The following is a 16,923-nucleotide window of genomic DNA, read 5'->3' as shown; positions in this document are numbered from 1 at the left end:
CTTGCCCCATCACAGTCCAGCCATGTGGACTCCCAGTACCCACTGCTCTCAACTCTCGTCCCGCTGCAGTTTAGCCCTGCTGAAGTACAGTACCCACTGCACTGTACTCCAAAGGACAAGGCTGGATATGATCCCTGCAGCTACACAAATCTTTAACCATCCCGGGACCCCACCTCCTCCTGGGACCCTCCCATCTCCCATCCTCCACAGTGCTGTTTTTTTTTGTCTCCTCCAGTTGTTTTTTAATAAAAGAATTGTTTTGGTTTGAAAGTAATCTTTATTCCATTAATTGAACGCAACCGAGCCCTGCAAAGCAACAAGCAATTTTCTTAAACCTTCACAGTGCATTTTCTGCACCAACCACAATCACCTCCTAGCATTACAAGCACTGCACTCCCGAGTTAAGCAATAAATATTAGTGGCTTTCGGCTTCAAATTGCTGCCTCAAGGCATCCCTGATCCTTATGGCCCCATGCTGCGCCCCTCTAATAGTCCTGGTCTCTGGCTGTTCAAATTCAGCCTCCATGCACTGAGCCTCAGCGGTCCAGCCCTGAATGAAGCTTTCAACCTTCCCTTCACAAATATTATGAAGTGTACAGCACGTGGCTACAAGCATAGGAATATTGTCATCGGCAGGTCCTGCCTCCCATATAGGCAGCGCCAGCGGGCCTTTAAACGGCCAAAAGCACACTCAACAGTCATTCTGCACTTGCTCAGCTTGTTGTTGAACCGCTCCTTGCTGCTGTCAAGGTTCCCCGTGTATGGATTCATAAGCCACGGTATTAAGGGGTAGGCAGGGTCTCTCAGGATCACAGTGGGCATTTTGACTTCCCGCACAGTGATTTTCCGGTCCAGGAAGAAAGTCCCTACTTGCAGCTTCCTGAACAGGCCAGTGTTCCGAAAAACGCATGCAACATGCACCTTTCCGGACCAGTCTGCGTTAACGTCCGTGAAATGCCCACGGTGATCCACAAGTGCCCGGAGAGCCATAGAGAAATACCTCTTCCAATTAATGTACTCAGTGGCTACGTGGTCTGGTGCCAGAATTGGAATATGTGTGCCATCTATCGCCCCTCCGCAGTTAGGGAAGCTCATTTGTGCAAAGCCATCCACAATGTGACGCACAAGTCCAACGGTCGACTTTCCCATTCCAAACTGCTTAGCGACCGATGGGTAGCAGTCTGGAGTAGCCAGCTTCCGCAGTGCAATCGCCACGCATTTCTCCAAAGGCAGGGCAACTCTCATTCTCGTGTCATTGCGCTGCAGGGCTGGGGCAAGCTCCTCACACAGTCCCATGATTGTGACTTTCCTCATCCGAAAGTTTTGCAGCCACTGCTCGTCATCCCAGACGTGAATGACGATGTGATCCCACCACTCAGTGCTTGTTTCCCGAGCCCAAAAGTGGCGTTCCACAGTGGTCAACATCTCCGTGAATGCTATAAGCAATCTCGTGTCATAGCTAGTACGCGTGACAAAATGAATGTGGAACTTCTCTTGCCTTTGTAGTTTAAGGAATAACTCCACTACCACTCATGACGTATTGGTCAGAGCGAGCAGCACACTGGCCAACAGTGCGGGATCCGTTTCTGCAGACCAAAGAGGCAGAGCACGCAGTACACAAACTATTTAAAGATGGCACTAAATGCTGATGGAAGCACGGGGATTTCTGGGATGCGAAGCAATGCATCACGGGGCATTGGGACAGGACCCAGGATGCCTTGCGACCCCCTCCGTCTTCCCACAACTCTTGGCGGCAGAAGAGGAAGAGATGCTCTGTGAGATAGCTGCCCAGAGTGCACCGCTCTGAATACTGCTGCAAGTGCCACAAGTGTGAACATGTTATTGCGCAGGCTGCTGACAGTGTGAACACTCAACAGCGGTTTCCCTTCAGTGCTCTCTGAGCGGCGCTGTAACTCCTGGTGCTGTAACTCTGCCAGTGTAGACATACCCTTAGTATCTCACTGTGTTCACCACACCTCTGAGGATTTGGCCTTCCCTTACTTATCGCTTGTCTACATGGGGAAACTGACTGGTAGAACCAATAGCAGTAAAATCATACCACTATAGCTATGCTGGTATAATTCCCTATGTGGACACACTAGTGGATTCCAAAATAGAGTGTCCATGTGGGGAGGTATAACAGCATAGCTATAGAAGTATAATTATATCTCTACAGTTTTGCTGGTCAATCTCCCTGTGTAGACAAGCCCTCACAGTCCTAGTGAATGTTAATTAGACTTCTAATATCATTGCCTGATGTGTCAAATAGGAAGCCCTATTACATACTTTAAGTTATCATATTTCTCAATACCTATTGATATAAGTATGATTTGTCATGGACTGTGCCCACTCAGAGCAGAAAACTCATCTGAAGTGAACATGCTTAGGAAATCAGCGAGAAAAAAATAAAAAAGCATCAGGCAATAAGGTTCTCAATTCCAATTGTAAGTCAAGTTTTATGAGCCTCATGTGCACCTGCAATTAACTGACAAATACTCTTTTCCCCACATATAAATCTTTTAATTGATCCTAATGCACCTCTCACCTAACAGAAGAAAACCCACCCAGCCTCAGTGGCCTCGTCCACACAACAATTACAACATGGCTATAACCTACCTGTCTTACAATACCAAATATGTTTGGTTTGGCATGTGTAGACCAGATCAACTCATACTACAGACATTTCAGCATGTTCACTTAGTATGGTTATATGATTACTTGGTCTTGTCAAATCAAAGTCTATGCTGCACATTTAGAATACAAACCAAGTTATAACTGAATTTCCCAGCATGGTTTTTACTGTAGGGTACACAAAGCTCACTTCAAGATTTTGCCACTCTTGAAAACCCAAGAAAGTACATTTGATTTATTTTAACAGTTCTCTCATCTCTCTTTTGTATGAATTAAAGAATGGGAGTAGAAACTAGAAAGTTCAGACTAACTGCTTCTATTTATTTATAGTGAGAAACCACTTTTAACATTCTGCAGTGTTTTTCCAGCAAGTTAATACTTATCAGCATATCCCTTTTTGGCTTTTTATTTTGTGCACACTTGAAAGTCAATCTTATACTTTGCAGGTGGGAATGAAATATTTTTATTGAAGTATTATCCAAAGGCTAGCCCAAAAGAGACATTTAGAAATGTGTGTTTCCGGGACAGTTTGAAAAGTTAACTCCTTTATTTTCAGGGACACCACAGAATCTATGAAAAAGATTGTCAACAGCAAATACAGAGTGCATTCAGTCACAAAAGTTAAAGTTCAGGACTGTTAATAATATGGATATACAGTATAACACAACCTGGACCTTCCCCAAAATATTTTTAATATATAACCCATAGTTCAGGGTGCCTAACTTTAGACTGTAAAAACACAGTTACAGCAACTGTCCACAGCCAGTGACAAAAAACGTATCTTCTCTCACAGGTCATATGGCTGCACTAACAGTGTAGTTTGCCTCCAGTGACCTACACGTTTATCTAAAACAATTTTAATGGAGTTTACTAAATGTTGACCCCTTTCTTCTATGCACTATCAGAAACAAACCATACTCTTTCCAAGATAAACAAAAGCAGCTACAATATATGTACATCACTTCAACATCAAAATACTTTAGTGTCCGATACTATTAAAACTACCATTACACTTTTTTAAAAAAAAAATCAAGGCCTTTTACATGAAATATCATGTTTGACACAACTTCTTAAAGAAAATGAGAACTACCTTGGCTCTTTGTTAGATATGAATGTAAATGGAATGAAATAAAGTGCAGCAACAAAACCTTGCTATAAAGACCTCATTAACTGTCCAGGTGAGAACTAATTAAATCATTAGACAATGTTTATATGCTGGAATGACAAAATCATTATCAGAATAATCAAAAAGCCCAAAAGTGTCCAAAACACAAGCTTTCCCTAAATGGTGGGTGTGTACTGATAAGATATCTGAGAAACACTCAACTAAGATATAGACTTCTGCCATCCAGAGTAAGCAAAACACACCGCTGAAACTGACTAAAGAGGTATGAAAGAATTATCTTCTTGAATTCTCCTTATAACTATCTTTTTTAGAACTTTAATGTTTCAAGAAGCTTAAAGGTATGGCTTCTGCAAAAGCTCAAGTACTATACCATGAGAAATTAATTTTCTTTGGTTCCTTAATATTACAAATTTTACTAAAATAGATTTCCATCGAAGCACAGCTTCCTGGATAACCTGTGTAGAGAGGAATGAGGGGTGAATGGTTTGAGGAGTAGTCTAAGGTATATTTAGCAGACCTTCAGAGCTGGCAAACTATAATTCAAAAAGATAACTAGATCTGGTTTTGAGAGAAGAATTCAAAACTGTTCTGGGCAATATCTTCAGGCCAATATAGCCAGCTTCCATAAAACCCTGCACTTACAATCAAGTTTAGCACTATGGATTGATCATTCTGTAGTTGTTAGTAACCATTATAACCTGCCTCTTTAAAAAAAAAAGGGGGGGGGGGACTATAGTATGTTATCACCCATAAAAGTAAAATAGAGGACATACAATCGTTTAGTAATCAGTGTGAAATATGTTACTGTGCTGTCTCAGAGTGCCAACTCTTTCAGGATATACATTATTTCATGACTCCTGAGAATAGCAAATATAATTTTCACAGAATTTTGGGGAAACTGTTTACAACAGTAAGATAACAAAACTTTTAATTGGAGGTATGTCACTTGGTTTTGCCTTTGAAACATCTCTCTTTGGCTCAAAAGATTAAGTATAATATCTTATTTTTGTCCAATTAAAAAAAAGAAAGTGACTTTGGTACACTTTTCCTCCAAGACCACAGTATGTATGTATATGTGTGTGTGTGTACATATATACATACACACACACACACATCCAGAATAAATATTTGTGTAACCTGGACACCACTACAGGTGGAAGCTCTACCATTGTTTCTTTTCCTAGCTTGGAACCTTCCTTGAAATTCTTCCTCTAACCTTTAACTCAATTCTAAACCAACACTAAACTTTTCCAACAATTCCTTTATTAATTTAGAACAAAAACTGTTGAGCAGTTTTAGTGGTATAGTAGCATAAAGTAACTGTTAAAACTCTCTAGAATTTTAATAACAATGCTGTTTGCATGAAAGAGACCAGAAAGGAGCCACAAGACATTCAGACCACATCCTACAATCTTGGTCTACACTAACAGATCTGATCAGAACAGTGGGACTGTAACATCCTTGTGTTCATTTCCAGTCTTTGTAATGAACCTAATGCATATTAAAGGTTTTCTTTGGTTGTTTTGAAACTAACTTATTTTCTGAATGATACAAAAAAGTGAAAAACGTGTAAGGAAAGAAAGCTTTGCATTGGATGCATAAAGTTTAACACCACAAGAATCTTAACACTTTTTAATCAATGTTTGGTGTAGTGGTCATGTAAAGTTTCCCAAACCTCAAGCTTCCTCTTAACTCATTGCAATGAAAGGTTTATATGATGGTTGCACAATGTTTTCAACCAGGATGCTTCCAACATTTAATGCAGAAAAAGATGGGCTAGCAGTACATGAAGTTTTCATTAACAACCCAGTATAAAATTCTATAATGCTCCAGTTGTGGTTGGGTCTTCAATCACTTTCTCATAATATTGGTGATATCAGCAGCCTGCATTCTCAATTTGGACTGTGGACATTATTCATTTTAGAGAGATGTTTTTTATTGGACCAACTTCTGTTGGCGAAAGTGACACGCTTTCAAGCTCTTTGCTCAAAAGCTTGTCATTTTCACCAACAGAAGTTGGTCCAATAAAAAAAAAAAATCTCACTCATCTCACCTCTCTAATTTCCTGAGACCAGCATAGTTACAACACTGCAAACAACTATGCATTTTGTCTGTCAATTGGTTGTTTGCCCCATCTTCTTTCTAACCCTCTCTGGTCCTTCCACTGCCAGTGGAACATTTCAACACTCTGTGGCCCTCTTGCCTTCCCTCCCTTCCCCTTCTTTTCTACTTCCTTTGTCAAATTCCCCCTACTCTACTCCTATAATAAAAATAAATTATTTGGCACTACCCGGCGGGAACACGACTGCTATCCTTTTCTTTTCTGACTATTGTTTGCAAAGCCCACTTGTTGAATCTTGTTTCAGATAAAACTTAAGGTGTTCAGAGCAGAGAGCATGTCTACATGTATACTTGCAAAGCAAATACCACAAAGGGACCAGGCCCTTCAGGTTCTAATACAATATAGACAACACATTTAAGGTGATAGGTTTTTATCTCCTGGTCTGGGCGCAGCAAATCCTTTTGCACACAGCCCACTGTTCACCCATAAAATAGCAGGTGACTGAGAGGTGAAAGATCTCATGTGACAAATTTGCCAATAGTTCATACCTGCAATCCTCTTTATAAGGATATCAACAGTTTGGTCGTAACCAGTAGCCACACTGTCCGATGGGCAAAAAGGGAGGGAGAGGGTTCAGAAAGGAGAAACGAGACTTTTGGTAAAGGAGAGGAGGAAAGAGTCTCCACGGCAAAGCAAGGGTGTAGTTTGGGGACGAGCAGGGGGGGGTTGCTCCCCCAAACGACAACCCCCTATGCATGCCCCGTTGTCCTGCCTAGAGCTTCCCCCCTCCCTCAAATACAGAAGTCAAACTACGCCTAAGCGGCAACGATTTAAATAAAATACCTGGCGCCAGATGCTTTGGAGACGTGTGGGTAGGAGCCCCAAGGAGGAGCCACTCGTGGCAGAGTGGGATAGCGGCGTCTAGAGGGAGCAACTCCAGAGACGGGGAATCCGCCCCGCGGCCCAACCCCACAATCTCCCCCCAGCTCTCACACGTACCCCTGCCCCAGCAAGCTCTCTCTCAGCGCACTGTGCCCCCCCGGGAAAGCTTCTGCCTCCAAACCGCGGAGCCGCCGCCGCCACCCCGCTCCGGCCGGCCCCCCACCTTCGCCCCCGTCCAGCCCGGCCTCACCAGCTCTTTCTCGCCGCCTGAGCTCGGGTCGGGTTGGGCTCAGCGACCCGGAACATGAACCCGGCGCCTCCCTCGGCCGCTCCCCGGGGAAGCTGATGCCGCTTCGCAGAGACTCGGGGAGGCGGCCGAAGCCGGGCGAGCGAAAAGGGGTGTCGGGATCGCTCCTTGCCCGCGCCTCACTCCCCCATGATGGGAGCCCGGAAGCGGCTACAGCACCGGCAGGAAGTAGGACCCAACCATCCCGCTGCCGGGGTGGAGCTCGGATGGTACGGCCCATAGCTGAGGGGTCTCGCTCACCACTCTCGCCCCCCCCATAGCACTACAGCGTGTCCTACCTATCCGCCCCCTCCCCCGGGCCGTCGGGGCCTGTATGGAGGAATTACCCCCCCTCGGCCAGGTGGTACGGTCTGGTTGCCATGGTGACGGCCTGTACACCATCAGGGCAGGGGGAACATGGCCACTTTGGCCAGGCTGCAAGGGAGGCTGCCAGGCCAGAGGGAGGAATATTTCCATAGGAACAGGTAACGGGCCCCGCTGCCCCCGCCCCCATGGGCCTGCATTGGCCTTCTGGGGAGGAGCACTGGTAAGGGTCAGGCCAGCGCACTGGGATGGGACACAGGTTCTCCAAATGATGGTGGCACCTTGCAAGGTCACCCCCATGGAAAGTCCCCAGGTCACCACATTGCACCAGCGCCGTGTTGCATTGTCATTGGGATGTTGCCATGTCCAGTTAGCACTTTCAGATCACTGTCAGTGCTTAATATTTATATTCCCCAGGCCCCCTTAAGCCCCAATTAGAATCAGGACCCCCTGGTGCTAGGCACAGAATACAAGGTGATCTGTGTCCCAAAGAGCGTATAGTTATCATGCCATGTGGAAATGTTGCCATGTCGTATCAAGTATATTACCGCACTGCACCAAAGCAACATCATATCAAAATGTCGCTAGATTGAATAAAAATCCCATTGCGGTACAGCAAAATACCATTCTTCTGGGGGAACACTTTTTTGTGACTAAATGATTCATAACCTCAGAAAGTGATTCTCAGGGCAATCCTAGAAAACCAAGGCAATAGTAATTCTGCTTATTAAGGAGAGTGTTGTTATACCACAAAAATGGAGTCCCAAATCCTTCACTAAAATAATGTATGTAACTAACAGTTCTAAATTAGCATCCACTTTTGGAGTTTCCTGAGCATTTTATACAACACACTATTTAAATGGGAAGATCCTTAGAGATGAGAATAATGTTTCATCCAGAACTAAACAAAATAATTGGTGCTTAAATAGTTATCTATTTTATCAAGGGATTTCGTAGATTTTTAAGGCTCAAAGGGGCCGCTATGACAATCTATTCTGACTTCCAGTATAACAGGGGCTATAAAACCTCACCCAGTGATTTCAGCCTCAAGCCCGTAACTTCTATTTGAGCTATCGCTATTTTTTAGAAAGAGATTCAGTCTTGTGATGGAGAATCCATTATGTTTCTAGATAAATTGGTGCAATGGTTAATAAACGTCACTGTTTAAAAATGTGCTTTATTTCTAGTCTGAATTTGTCTAGCTCCAGCTTCCAGCCATTGGATCCTATTATGTCTTTTTCTGCTAAATTAAAAAGCTGTCTACTATCTGTACTCTCTTCCCTGTGTAGGTGCTTGTACACTGTGATCTAATTACCGCTAAATGTTTCCTTGGATAAACTAAATAGAGTGAGCTGCTTAAATCTCTCAATATAAGGCCTATTTTCCAAATCTCAAATAATTCTTGTAAATCTTTTCTGAAACTTTCCAATTTGTCAGTTTTTTTTCTTTTTTTTGAAGTGTGGATACCAGAACTCGACACAGTATTTCACTCATAGTCTCCCTAATGCCATATACAGAGGTAACACCACCTCCCTACTCCTGATAAAGAGAGATATGGAAAGTGTGCTAAAGGACAGTGTGTCAGTGGCAAAGCGTGGAATAGAGTCCAGAAGGTCTGACTTGCAGTTCAAGCTGTAACCTCTGGACATACTGCTTGTAAACCTAAGTAGACAATTTACGTGCTTCTTACAGCTATAGCCAATTAAAAATGCAAAAAGTCACCCAGATTTGTATTTTGACACATATATTTAAAATATAAAAGGGACACAGAATTAATTATGTCCATCTCTTTGAGATTTTTAATAGGTGACAATATCAGACTTTGCAGTGTTTGCTAAATATATTGATATGCTAATTACCTTGATCAGCTGCTTCAAGACCTTTGTGTGACACTCCTATTTTCTCTCTGAATTTCACAGTTGAATCACTTTGCAGATTCAGATTATGAGTCAGTAATAATTATATTGACTAGAGCCATAATATTGTGTGTTGAAATCAGTTTTGTGTGAAGTTATTCTGAATGTAGTCTGTTTTCAAAATACGTTGTATTTGAATATGCAAAATACTATCGGTAATCAAAGTGCATTAAATAACATTTATTTTGTGTCTGCCTTGGTTTCATGTTATTGAAAGTTACTTGGAAGCATAAGTCACAGTAAATGTTTGTGAATGGAGTAAAGATAACCCTTGACATTCAAACTGAATGTGCAGTTTAAAAGGTGAAAACCAAACCCTAGCTCCAATTGTTATCTTTCGAATGTTGGCAAGGGCTCTTCACTACCAAAAGATAAACATTACAAGAGAAAATAGAACAAAAGATACAGTAACTCTCAAACGACATACAGAGCCATCAAACCAGATCTAGTACAATGATGACAAGAAAGAGTGTAAGAGTAATATCTGTCTGAATTGAAGAAGTAAACAAGAAATTACCAACTAGTACAATAAATTACATACCAACAGAACAGATCACATTCAAAGAGCAAACTTTAAATAATGAGATTCTTCTAACCCAACTAAGTGTACTGAGGGCAGCTTGGAGAAGCAATAAGAAAATAATTTTAAAAGGTGATAGTAAATATTAAAAATGTGATTGTAATGATTCAATAAAGATTAAAGTATAATTTCAAATAGTTTAGTTCAGCAATTTAATAATTGTTAATTGATACTTTATTATGAAAAGATATAATTAAACAGAAACTAGAAATGATTCTGAAGCTGGTTTCTGCCCCATAGAATTGAAACTGCTCTTAACAATGTTACTAAGGGTGTTTTGCTGGCCACGTAGCAAGTCTTCTTCCCCATTCTTATTGTTCTTGATCTGTCTTTTGCCTTTGTCACAGTTATGGCTCTTCTAATAGACAGTCTCTCCCTTGCGTCTCTCTCTGGCACTATTTGTCTGAATGCTCCTTAAGAATCTCTGTTAGGGTCTTTGCACTTGGCCCTCCTCTCTTCTTTACATCTACCTTATACTCATTTATCATACAGCTTCTACCATTAACAACTCTCAGACCTACCTGTATCCTTCGATTTCTCTGCCTATTCTCATCTCATATCTTCAGCTGCCTCACTAACATCTCTTCCTGGATGACCTGTTCCACCAGAAATTGAAAACTGAATCCTTATCTTTCCTCCCCAAACCTCCCTTGTCCTCCCTTTCTCATTACCATTGGCAATTCCATTAGCTTCTGCATTCCCCGGGCTTGCAACATCATCATACTTGTGTGCTCTTTTCTTCCCTTCCCCCTCCCACTGAACACATTGATGCTATCTCTGAATCCTACCATTTTGCCCTCTACAAAGTCTCCAAAACTCATCCATGACCATGCTTCTCCATTCCTTTTGTGAAAACTCTAGTATTGGTGGTGAACTAATAATATCATCTTCATCTCACTGAACATTTCCCATGAAATAGCTGTTAAGCAATATATGCTGAATATTTGAAAAGGTAGGGCTGTGATGTAGGAAATGACAAAAGATTTGACAAATGAGTTGCTCACTTGGTGTCTAATTCTACCTCTTCTTCCAGAATCACCTATCTTGAAAATGTTTCAGCCAGAACTGGATTTTCAATTGTTATTGTAGATACTTTTAATTAAGATGACAATGAGCTCCCAGCCTTTTTTTCACTGTATGTGGCTTCAGTACAGCTTTGGTAATACATTTAGAGCCTGATGTAACCTTATTGTAGTCAATGGGTCTTTCTATTGATTTTAGTGGGCTATGGATCAGGCCCTTACTTTTACATAATTAATTCATTTAGTACTCATTGTGATAATACTGATCATAGTGAATTTATCTGATATTCATGTCCATGTCATATTTTATGCAGTGCTATAGGATTTCTATTGTAATTCAGCACTAATTAATACACCATTAAAATAAAGTGTTATCCACATTTTTCATTTAAAGCATAAGAAGTCTAGAAGTTCATAACATATTGGCATCAGTGTTCAATATCACATGTATCTGGGAACTGTTTCTCAGGCATTAGAAAAAAATCACATAAAATTAATGTGTCAGCACACAAGTTGCAATTCCTCTAACACTGCAGTATCCTACCTAAAAATTTCTTTTAAATGTTTCCTTTTTAAAAAAAAATATCAGGATCCATCTGGAACCCATCAACTGGGATGTTTTACATTTTTTTACATAAAATTTTTTTAGCCTTCTTTCTTCATCCCTCATGACTTCTGGTCGTCTATGTTACTTTATGTTCCCCTCCCAAGAATGTTAACAAAGATGCATAATCAGAATGCAAAATAACTTCATTTTTTCCTGTGAATTTAGATTTAGATTTTTTTATATTGTTTATAATAAAATCCTTAAAATAGAGCAGAGCCATTGCACTGTTCTCCTTGCAGGATTGGGGCTTTAATTATCTCTAAACTATCTAATCATCATGGGATATTTTGTTTTGCATCATTCCTAAGAATGGTAATATGTTAAAGTGGGGAGGTGGGGGGAGAGGAAAGGTTTTAAAAGAACACAAATTGTCCCATTAAGAAAAAAATGTAGATGAAAAAATCTCTCTGATTCATTGTTTTGATTTTAAAGTAAACTACTGAGAATGGTAATCACAAAAAGATTATTTTGAAAAAATGTTTTCAGAGCTGTAGATGAATACAGAAAAGCAGAGCACAATGCTGCTGTACGAATCCAGAGCTGGTTTCGAGGATGCAGAGTCCGAGCATACATCAGGTACTGTGATTTTTTTTCTATTTTAACCCCTATCTTCAGTCACTCATAACTTTCCAAAACTCTCACATATTATACTTAGCTTGCTCTCTCTCTCTTTCTCTCTCTCTCTGAAAGTGAATGTTTCTGTAAAATGTGAACAAAAATGATTATTCTGATTATTCTGAGTAGCATAGTAATATATATATATTACCATTGCAAAAAATCCTTGTGATTTTTTTTAAAATTGTACAGCTAAAATTGCTGAGGTCCAAAAGTTGATGAATGGTATGGAAATAGCGTTTTTTTAGAACACTCTTCCAGTATTCTAGGGATAGCTGAGTTTGACTTGAAAAAGGTGGCATGTTGTGCATCAAGAGTGCCTATTGTACAAACTTTTCTTCCTCAGATTTTGTGGATGATGTGAAAAGAATTGCATGATGTGGCCTACTTGATAAAGCACTAGTAGAAGACCAGAGTTCTATTGCTGACTCTGGCATGCTAGGTATTATTATTATTATTTGAGAAATAGCATGTGATCATGTAATTAAAAATGGAGGCCCTAGTTCTCCAAAGTGTTACATACTTGGGAACAATGGGACTACTCACATGTTTAAAGTTGTCATTGTCTGACAATACCAAAAGAAGGACAAGAGACACTTGATATGGTTGTAATCAGGATGCAACTTTATTACTAGATGTCTGGGACTACCCGCCAGATAAAAGTGCAGGTAGCTCCATGATCATGCAGTATCTACCCAGAAGCATCCGCCAGTCCCCCTCTTTTCTATCCAGGTCCCCCAGCCAACCCATTGCTGGGACCTTAGCATCCTGCCCCCCCTCGGTTAAGGTAGGCTATAAGAAAGGGGGGGCAAGAGTCAGTCATAGGAGTGCCATGCCAGTATTGCCTGCCGTATCAGTCATAGGAGTCCCAACGCGTCCTCCCCCTTTCCACTCCTTTCACAAACCACCTCCTTTTTAATTCCTTTGCCAAGCCATTTATCTGGTCACTGTATCCCTTTCTAATGGAATATCTACACTGGACATCTGCCCCACACTTACATAATGAGTTGCAACATCAAAACCTAACTCCCTTCCCGACTCACCATAACAAAGCCCTCCCTGAACCTGCTGCGAGGAAGGTGCAAAAAAACTCCACTCCACCTAGGCCAATCTGGTGGTGAGGAAAAAATTTCTTCCCAACCCCCCCTACAAAGGAGCGACTAGGATGATGCTCACTGCAGGATCTGATCCTACCTGGTAGTTTGTCACCTCAAGCTGAGGAGGGGTAGGTGCTGCTTTGCCTGGTGTGGGGAAAAGGGGCTTCTCTTGCCAGACTCACCTCTTTTCCATTCCCCAACCCTTTCAGTCCCTGGGGATGAGTCAGCATCGCCATACTGACCCATTCCCCCTTTTGAAGAAGCTTCTAAGTCCCTCTCCCAACCCCCCGTTAGAAACGCACTATTTCCCCTCCCCTGGCAAGCTGGACAATGCCCCCACTTAAGGTGCAGTGCAGTCATATGCATAAATCTTTGCATAATCTGTCTCATAATGTATTAGGAAGCAAAGCAAAGTTGTTATGCTAGCACCTAAACTGGCTGGGAATTTTTTTTTTCCCTTGGAGAAATATCAACAAAGCCAAAACTTGTTTCCTTATTATCAAATTTTTTAACAACCCCCAAATTGAAAATTTTAGTAATTTTTCAGTTTTCTACATTTTCCCATTTGACCAAAAAAAGTTCTGAACCATTCAGAAGTATTAACTGTATTCTCCATGAATTGTTTAACCAGTCACACAAACACCCATTCTTAAGTCTATTTTATAATGCTTAATAATGAATAACTTTTATAAGATTAAATTTAAGTAAGTTTGCTGTAACCTACTTTTTGGAATACATATAGATAACATACAGCATTGCCTAAAATCTTGGAAAAATCTTTCCAATGTAACTTATAAATATATTATTCTTTCAATGTAATCATTTGTAATCAAAATATTTTGTTTTAGGTATTTGAACAAAATGATGATTATTATCCAGAAATGGTGGAGAGGCTATCAAGGAAGAAAACTCTTCAGAAAAATGGTGGAGGTAACAAATGGGTTTTACAATTATTTTAGATATTTTATCTCTCAAATGCACAGCTGTTCGTTAACTTGCTCCTGGTTCTAGTACAAAAGTTGAGAGTTTAGGCCTCGATCCTGCATACAGTTATGCATATTCTTAACTTAACTACCATGAGTAGCTCCACTGATTTCAATAGGACTATTCATGGTAGTAAAGTTGAGCACATGCATACCTGTTTGCAGGATTGGAGACTTAGGCTTCAGTCCAGCAATGAGCTCTGCACTTGCAAAAGCCTACCTGTGTTGAGCTAATTGCAGGAAAGAGGCTTTAGGTTGGAAGTACTGTTTTCCTGGCAGTACTCTTAATTCTGAAAAAAACAGAGTATAAGTTCATATCTCTAGACATTGCTATTCTGTGTTTTAGTGGTTTAAATTTCTTACTTAATGAACATTGAAATATTTGAAGTTTTGCCTTGAGGCACACAGCAGATCACAGCCAATCTAATTCCCTTGATGGACTTAAAGATAGAAATGTATCATAGCACACTATCTTAAACCTCTGTTCAGAGGTTTAGAAAATTAAGAAAAAGACAATTTGCTCTTAACATACAATGGTAAGATTTTTAATCAGTAGTTTGCGTTACTAATTTACCAATTTATGTTAACAGTTTCTTTTCCAATACTTTGTAATTTGTTCTTCATTTATTCTTGACTAATTTTATTGAAGCCAAATTGTTGTTTTTCAGTATAGAGATAAAAATACACAGAAAGAAAAAAATGTAGAGTACTAAATAATAATAGTTTAGATACTGTTGACTTGTTCCCCACTGGTTGACCAGCTAGTTAATCAGACTGAGTCATCTTTTTGGGCCATGTTTTTCAAGGAACTTCTTATCTTACTGCAGTTTGTTTGTGCAGAGTGGATAACTACTTGCTTAAATTGAGTTCTCCTCTGAAAAGTGACTATGTGTGCTTAGTGAGACTTAAGTGGTATATAGTCACCCCCTGGTGAATGTTCTAAACAAATTCTAAAAAAAAAATGATTGGACGTAGCTCAAAAACATATACTGTAAAATTCTGAAGATAGCAGTTTAATCTTGACATTCAAGATTCAGAATCAAGGAACATCAGTCTCTGTTTCTGGCACCTGACCACAGACTTATTTTGAGGGCTTTTGTGGGACACAGGTGGCACATAGGCCTTATGTTGGCCCTCTGCACTTGGGTCAATGTCACTTTTTGTTCAGATCGACAGATCTACATAGGCAGATGTCTCTGGACATTCACATATTCAAATGCCAATCTTTTGGTAGATCATAATCAGTTTGTGGTTAAAATAGTAATGGCATCACCTGATATTGAGTCATTTATTTTTTTTTATATATGTGGGAGGTGCGTTGAGAGCGGTGATACAGACTGACAAAGTTTCTGACGTAGAGCTCTCAAATGGGACACAAAGGGAACAACACATCATCATTTTCCTGGGTGGGGACATGGAGGAAGAATTGCAAGACTATTCTTCACCTAGTGGTTCCCTGCACTATTGCCTTGCCTTTTGAGGCTGTTTGACCTCAGCTCTTAGTGGCCTGATTCTCTTTCTATTGTTTCTCTTCAAATAATTCCCCTGACAATTCAGTTTTGTGACAAGATTGAGTCTCTTTCGAATTAACACAAATTCCCTGCAGTCTGTCAGTAACAAACATTAGAAAAAATAAACCAGCTCTCCACCCTTTAAATTAATTATGTAGCATCTGCAAAAGTTCTTAACAAATGAAAAGTGTTTTTAATTGTGGTTACTGTAACACATAATTTTGCGCAGGGCACATAATTTTCTAAGTCTCCCAGTCTATGTACAGAACTGGGCAGAAACAGCAACAATGATGGGAGAGAAAAACTAGAAATGGGGGCAAGCAGGTATCTTGAAGCTGAGGTCAAGGAATTAGAAAATGGTAGGGAGCAGCAAAGGACATCAATCTGAAGGATGGATTTAAAAGACAATTTCTCCCATGCACAAGATGAAATTGCTTCAAATGGAGATTTTTCAAATTACATGGGCTCTAAGGACTCAAGTTTCCCCTGAAGTTCTGGAAGGTGATAGAGGACAAATAAAGGCAAAACAGCCTGTATATTTAAAACACAGGATAATAGGATTTACCATTCTAGATCAGATCATCCGTCCATCTTGTTTCTGGTAGTAGCCAATGCCAGATGATTCAAAGAGAAACAAAAACACCCCATTAGGCTTCTCAGTTGTACAGTGGTAAGTGGAACTTCACCCCCCTCAATATCTTATGTTGTACTTACCCGCAATTTGGCTGAGGAGGACTGGATTTGACAACTTCTGGAGTCTGTCAGTACAACTTCTGAGTTAGCCATGTGAGTTTCTTCAGAATGATGTCAAGTGCATCTTTCTCCCTATTAATCAATAGGCTCCTTAACTCACTGCTCCCACATATTTATGACCTTGGATTTAGAGAATGCACTTGAGTCTTGTGCCTAAATTTTCTGTGCACTAGCATATTGTGCTACCTTTATTAAACCACTGGGCTGGCTCAACTTGGAATATTTCAAACAATGAAATGGTCTAGCAATTTAGGACAAATTTAAGTGAAAATAGTAGTAAATTTTGTGTTAAACTCTTCTTAATTATTTTAATGACTCTATTGATAATTAAACAGGATGTGGTGGACATGATAATTGTTAAATAAAAAAATAATTGGTCTCTAAAATTTGTCTGCTAATAATGACTAGATTGGTATCAGTTGCCAGCAAACAAGGTAAAGCATATGCACAAAATACCCATGATTACTTGATAATAAATCTTTTAATTATTATATTCAAAATTGTGAAATGAAAGTAGCACTGATGCGG

General features: G+C 40.2%; 2 protein-coding genes across 5 annotated transcripts in view; one reads left to right on the top strand and one right to left on the bottom strand.

Moving 5' to 3' along the window:
• GPATCH2 (G-patch domain containing 2) overlaps nt 1-7,162 on the bottom strand; it is a 182,218-nt gene extending 175,056 nt beyond the window's left edge. For both annotated transcript variants that reach the window (XM_048843190.2, XM_075127071.1), the window contains exon 1: nt 6,952-7,162. In XM_048843190.2, the coding sequence (XP_048699147.1) occupies nt 6,952-7,007 (56 nt within the window). In that variant the 5' untranslated portion in view covers nt 7,008-7,162. The remainder of the gene's footprint in view (nt 1-6,951) is intronic.
• Nucleotides 7,163-7,324: 162 nt separating this feature from the next.
• Nucleotides 7,325-16,923, top strand: part of SPATA17 (spermatogenesis associated 17) — a 148,338-nt gene continuing 138,739 nt past the window's right edge. The window contains exons 1-3 of one of the 3 annotated variants that reach the window (XM_048843196.2): nt 7,325-7,472; nt 11,923-12,012; nt 13,997-14,078. In XM_048843196.2, coding sequence (XP_048699153.1) covers nt 7,405-7,472; nt 11,923-12,012; nt 13,997-14,078 — 240 coding nt within the window. In that variant the 5' untranslated portion in view covers nt 7,325-7,404. The remainder of the gene's footprint in view (nt 7,473-11,922; nt 12,013-13,996; nt 14,079-16,923) is intronic. The other 2 variants (XM_048843195.2, XM_048843197.2) reach the window with 2 other exon arrangements.

Source organism: Caretta caretta, chromosome 3 (genome assembly GCF_965140235.1).
Source record: "Caretta caretta isolate rCarCar2 chromosome 3, rCarCar1.hap1, whole genome shotgun sequence".
Classification (NCBI taxonomy): domain Eukaryota; kingdom Metazoa; phylum Chordata; order Testudines; family Cheloniidae; genus Caretta; species Caretta caretta.
Note: the sequence above shows the minus strand (reverse complement) of the source record. Positions and strands in the feature narration are given on the sequence as shown.